Source organism: Gymnoscopelus braueri (genome assembly GCF_963280865.1).
Source record: "Gymnoscopelus braueri genome assembly, chromosome: 10".
In the NCBI taxonomy this organism is placed as follows: domain Eukaryota; kingdom Metazoa; phylum Chordata; class Actinopteri; order Myctophiformes; family Myctophidae; genus Gymnoscopelus; species Gymnoscopelus braueri.
The window spans coordinates 4,710,671-4,716,050 of record NC_137611.1 but is presented as its reverse complement, the minus strand read 5'-3'; the positions used below and the strand labels follow the sequence as shown (position 1 = coordinate 4,716,050).

The 5,380-nt window shown below is 37.8% G+C and overlaps 1 protein-coding gene across 1 annotated transcript in view; it reads right to left on the bottom strand.

Moving 5' to 3' along the window:
• Positions 1–5,380, bottom strand: part of elovl8a (ELOVL fatty acid elongase 8a) — a gene marked incomplete at both ends in the record, with an annotated part of 12,773 nt that extends 7,393 nt beyond the window's left edge. The window contains 4 exons of the mRNA XM_080438936.1: positions 1–59; positions 1,948–2,135; positions 2,239–2,311; positions 5,375–5,380. The exon at positions 1–59 is cut by the window's left edge and continues 22 nt beyond it. Coding sequence (XP_080295062.1) covers positions 1–59; positions 1,948–2,135; positions 2,239–2,311; positions 5,375–5,380 — 326 coding nt within the window. The remainder of the gene's footprint in view (positions 60–1,947; positions 2,136–2,238; positions 2,312–5,374) is intronic.

Sequence of the window (5,380 nt, the reverse complement as noted above, 5' to 3'; positions counted from 1 at the left end):
CTGTAGTCGACCGGCTGACACAGCAGACTGTATTTGGCCAGCCAGGCAGAGGCTGTGAACTGTATGGGGAAAGACCAAATAAAACACCATTTTCATCTGTCTATAACCACTCACTATTCTGTGACAAAACATTTAGCAAATTGAAAATCTACAAGCTCACAAAGCGTCACAACAGCGGACTGGTTTTGAGGTCAGGTTTAGGCATTGTTTCTGTGAGGTTAGGGTTAGGGTTTAGGTTAGGCATAGTGTTTGTGAGGTTAGGGTTAAGGTTAGATTTAGGCATAGTGTTTGTGAGGTTAAGGTTAGGGTTAGACATAGTGTGAGGTTAGGGTTCAGGTTAGGTATAGTGTTTGTGAGGTTAGGCTTAGGGTTTAGGTAAGGGTTAGGCACAGTGTTTGGTGAAGTTAAAGGTTAGTTATAGTGTTTGTGAGGTTAGGGTTAGGCATAGTGTTTGTGAGGTTAGGGTTAGGCTTAGTGTTTGTGAGGTTAGGCTTAGGGTTTAGGTTAGGTTTAGGCATAGTGTTTGTGAGGTTAGGGTTTAGGTTAGGCATAGTGTTTGTGAGGTTAGGGTTCAGGTTAGGGTTAGGCATAGTGTTTGTGAGGTTAGGGTTCAGGTTAGGGTTAGGCATAGTGTTTGTGAGGTTAGGGTTCAGGTTAGGGTTAGGCATAGTGTTTGTGAGGTTAGGGTTAGGGTTCCGGTTAGGGTTAAGCATAGTGTTTGTGAGGTTAGGCTTAGGGTTTAGGTTATGCATAGTGTTTGGTGAAGTTAAAGGTTAGGGTTTAGGCGCCATGGGCGACACACCAAAGGAAGAGAGAGTCCCGTGAGCTTGTATAAGTAGGCCTATGTGTAACAACATTCTTGAATGCAGGCGCAGGTTTCAAGGGTGTTTAATAAAGTCCAACAAAGGTACAAGTGGGAAAGGCAAGGTTCAGAGAACCGATAAACAAGGGCAAACACGGACGGGACCGTGAGGAACTGCTAATGTCTAGAGCCAAACAATATTAACTGCTGGCTGGATGGAAGAGGGGGGTATACATAGGAGTGCTGGACTAATGAGGAACAGGTGTGTAGAGTTAATAGGCTGGAGATGAGGATCTCTGGGATGAGGGCATGGGCGTGGTCGTGACACTATGTAGGGTTCAGGTGGTTAAAAACACTCACACCTTCTTTGTTGTCAGCCCAATTTATACTTCTTGCACAACATCACTTGCCATAAATAATGAACTAGGCCTCTACACACCGGGGGCACAACAAATAAACAATACAAAAAATGCAAAATACTCGCTGACAGTCACCGGGGAATATTCCGTGATAAAACTATTCCTTGATTTAATGCCTCATTCTTACAGGATTCATGGTCTGGAAGCTCAGATAAATAGACCTTTGTTCTGAATAATAATTACGTCACTTTATGACCGAATAATATTCACACTCTGTGTGAATGTTGGCCTACTTGTCATGACAAAAAATGACAAAACATATTGTGGGGCAAATTAATCCCACAAAACAGAGAGGCCTGTTGGCTGGCCATTTATAGTACCCTAACCCCAAGGGTTCCCAAACATTTCAGTGCCACGACCCCCCCAAATGAATCCTATTTGAACTGGGGACCCCCACCCTAGACTCGGTTCCACTGATAAATATTGTGAAAATAGCCGAACTACAAGCTCACAACGCCTCGCACCGCGAGGCGTTGTGAGCTTGTAGATCGGCTATTTTCAATGTTTGCCTCTTTCTTAAGTAATATTTGACAATTTGGCCAATTTTGTATTAGAAAGGTCAGTTAAATTGTCACTTTAGAAATGTGCAGATACCCTGTATGTATACACTTATACTGTATGTTGGTTTGTTTACTGTTGAGTGAGAAAACAGTGTTGCACATTAAGCTAATCATCTGGGAAACAACTACTGTCTACTATTTCCACACACAATAAAGGTAGTAGTACCTCATAGAACATGTAGGCAGACAGGCAGACCATGGCGAAGTTATAGACTATGAGGACAGGCTTAAGGTTGATTGGCTGCCTGTGTTCCATCAGCTTTGGCCCCGCCCATATTGTGAGCAAATAGCACAGGAAGATGCACGTGATTGGTACGGGAGAGTAGACCAGCAGCCAATCATCTGTTCTCTTATCTGGACAATGGGAAGAAGAGAGAATGATGTCAAAATACTTTAATGTTATAACAACATGTTGCTGCCAGATGATGACTTTATACTAGATTAGAACAAGTTTTACCTCCATTTTCTAGAATGCCTTGGTAGTACAGCTGTGCTTTGTGCCATGTGCTGATGGCTATGTGATGAAAACCCTGAAGATGCATAAACACAGCATGAGAAGAGGGAGAAACACCTTCTAAAAACAAATCGTCTAATCCCCCAAAATGAATGTGAATATGCCAGAGGTTCATTTGAAGGGAACATGAACTAATTAAGACTTAAACTTTTTTGGAAAATTAAATAAATGTGAGACCATTATGCTTAGAGGTTCATTTGAAGAGAACATGAACTAATTAAGACTTATATATTATTTTTGAAAATAAAATAAATGTGAGAAAGAAAGAAAATGTGCCCTAGGCCTAGGGAAGCCAGGGTTAATTGGGTGTCAATAAAATTGGTTAAAATATATATACATTTTAATGTGTTGGATAGCAAAACCTTGCTTTTCTCTTTTCTATATTACCAGCTGGTCAGAAAATGCTGAACTTTTCAGACATGAGAGCATTTGAGTCAAATGTATTTGGGGGTAAAATTAATCATGATAATAATAATTATAGTAATGACTCATAATACGGTATTTTGAGATGACACGTGTCTTCAACTCTTGAAACGTGCTCTACTCTGCCTGAAAATTACATTTAAATCTATTAACATAATTAATTAATTCTGAGAGCAAAATACACACTATGTGTTCCCATCAGATCCCTTATTAAGTTCAAACCAACCACCCACAGATTTTTATAAATGACATATATAATATGGATTATGCTCTGTAATCCCACATTAAACATAGCATAATAGATGATATTACTGATGAAAGCACCATGTGGCTCATTATATTATGAGGATGTGTGGATCAGAGCCAGTGCTTAGTGGGCACCAGTGCTGCCATCTAGTGTTAGATGGATGTTATGCACAGAGCAACTGTGAGTGAGAGTAGTCTACATTTTACTCAAGTAGGCTACATACTGAAGTACAATCTTGAGGTATATATATTTTTTTACTTTACTGGAGTATTTCCAATTTTCAGTACTTTTACTTCTACTCCACTACACCTCAGCGGCAAAAATATATTTTTTACTCCACTACAATTATTTGAAAACATTAGTTACTAGTTACGTTGTAGATTCTGATTATTATTACAAAACACACATTAACTACTGCAGGCCCTATATATATTTTGGCCATTCGAAATTAGCCGATCTACAAGCTCACAAAAAGATGTTTATACATTTGAAACTTATGAAACTTATGAAATGGGACATTCTGCAGAATGAGTGCTTTCTACTTTTGGTACTTTAAGTATATTTTGATACCTATATTGTGTACTTTTACGCAAGTACATTTAGAATCCGGGACTTTTACTTGTTACAGTTTACTTTTGCATTGCAAACTTTGCATTGCAAACTTTCAAAAAGTACTACTCAGGCTTTTATGAGCCCCCCAGACAGTTTTTAAGTTGCTTGATTCATTATTTAGATATTTGATATTCATTTTATCAGACACGCCCCCTTCCTATACAAACCCATTGTAACTTCAAACTTCATTTTAACCATGTTAGATTCATCCAAAACACCGTCCTTGGTTCTGGTGACTCATCCTGCCCTCCTAATACGTGAGGGGGCCGTGTTTTTTCAATTACTTTTTTCATTTATTTTTAATATTTTTTTTGGAAAATGAAAAAAATACAATACAATAAAAAGATTAAATAAAATAAATGAAAACGTTTTTTTGAAAGTGAAATATCCCTTTAAGTTAAAAAAAATTAGTACTTTTTCCACCACTGAGTGAGAGTCACCAGTCACCATTACTGACATAATATAATCAAACAACAACATAAAACAACAACATGGAGTTCAGTTGTCCTTGTTCAAAAGCTCAATAATAGTGTGGCTCAAAGGGGTGAGTGATGGTCCCTTCATCTGACTGCTGCTGTGTCAATCAATCATCATCAATACAAAATTAGAGCTGTTTCTGTTTCTCTGTGTTGTGGAAAGTCCTTTAGTCTAGAACAGTGGTTCTCAACCAGTGGTCCGGGGACCACCAGTGGTCCTTGGGGGGGGGGACTACAAATAACTCCACTACAAATAATTGTAGTGGAGTAAAAGTACAATATTTGCCTCTGAGATGTAGTGGAGTAGAAGTAAAAGTATTGGGAATTGGAAATACTCAAGTAAAGTACAAATACCTCAAAATTGTACTTAAGTAAATGTACTTAGTTACTTTACACCACTGACTAAGGTAAAAGTGCAATATATCAGCTACCTACTTTCTTAAACAGTAGACAAATAGGAAAATCAAATGAGAAAGAGCTAAAACAAATAAGTGTATCAAATAAACAACATCCAACAAAACAAGAGCTCGTACAAGTAGTTGTACATTCAAAAGTACATTCAGCCATAGACGTAGAATATAGGAGGAAACTATGACAGACTAATTATGGTTAATTGTGTGGTCGTCCTCATCAATAATGAACACATGCGTAAGTAAGGGGATCTGTGTGAACCTGACCTTAATCTAATGGACAGTTCAGTTGTCTATGTTCAGTTGCTATGACAACTGAACTTCCCTTGTGTGATCAATACATGTCAATTAAATTCAAAGGAGCTTTATTGGCACGAGAAAACATATACGTTGGAAGTCCAGTATTCAAAGTTTAAGTAAAAGTACAAAAGTATTGGTATCAAAATGTACTTAAAGTACCACAAGCAGAAAGTATTCATTATGCAGAATGTCCCATTTCATTTGAAGTTTTCAAATGTATACAAATCTTTTGAAAATAGCAGATCTACAAGTTCACGACGCATTGTGTGAGCTTGTAGATCGGCTATTTTCAAATGGCCGAAATGTATATAGGGCTGAAGTGGTTAATGTATGTTTTGTAATAATAATAAAAATCTACAAAGTAGGCCTAACTACAGTAGTAACTTAAGATTTCAAATAATTGTAGTGGAGTAAAAGTACAATTTGCTTCTGAGATGTAGTGGAGTGCGAGTAAAAGTATTGGAAATTGGAAATACTCAAGTACAAGTACAGATACCTCAAAATTGTACCTAAGTACAGTACTTGAGTAAATGTACTTAGTTACTTTCCACCACTGGAAATAACCTAATAACAACTCTACAGTCCTGTGAGGTGTAATGATAGTACAGTACCTGCAT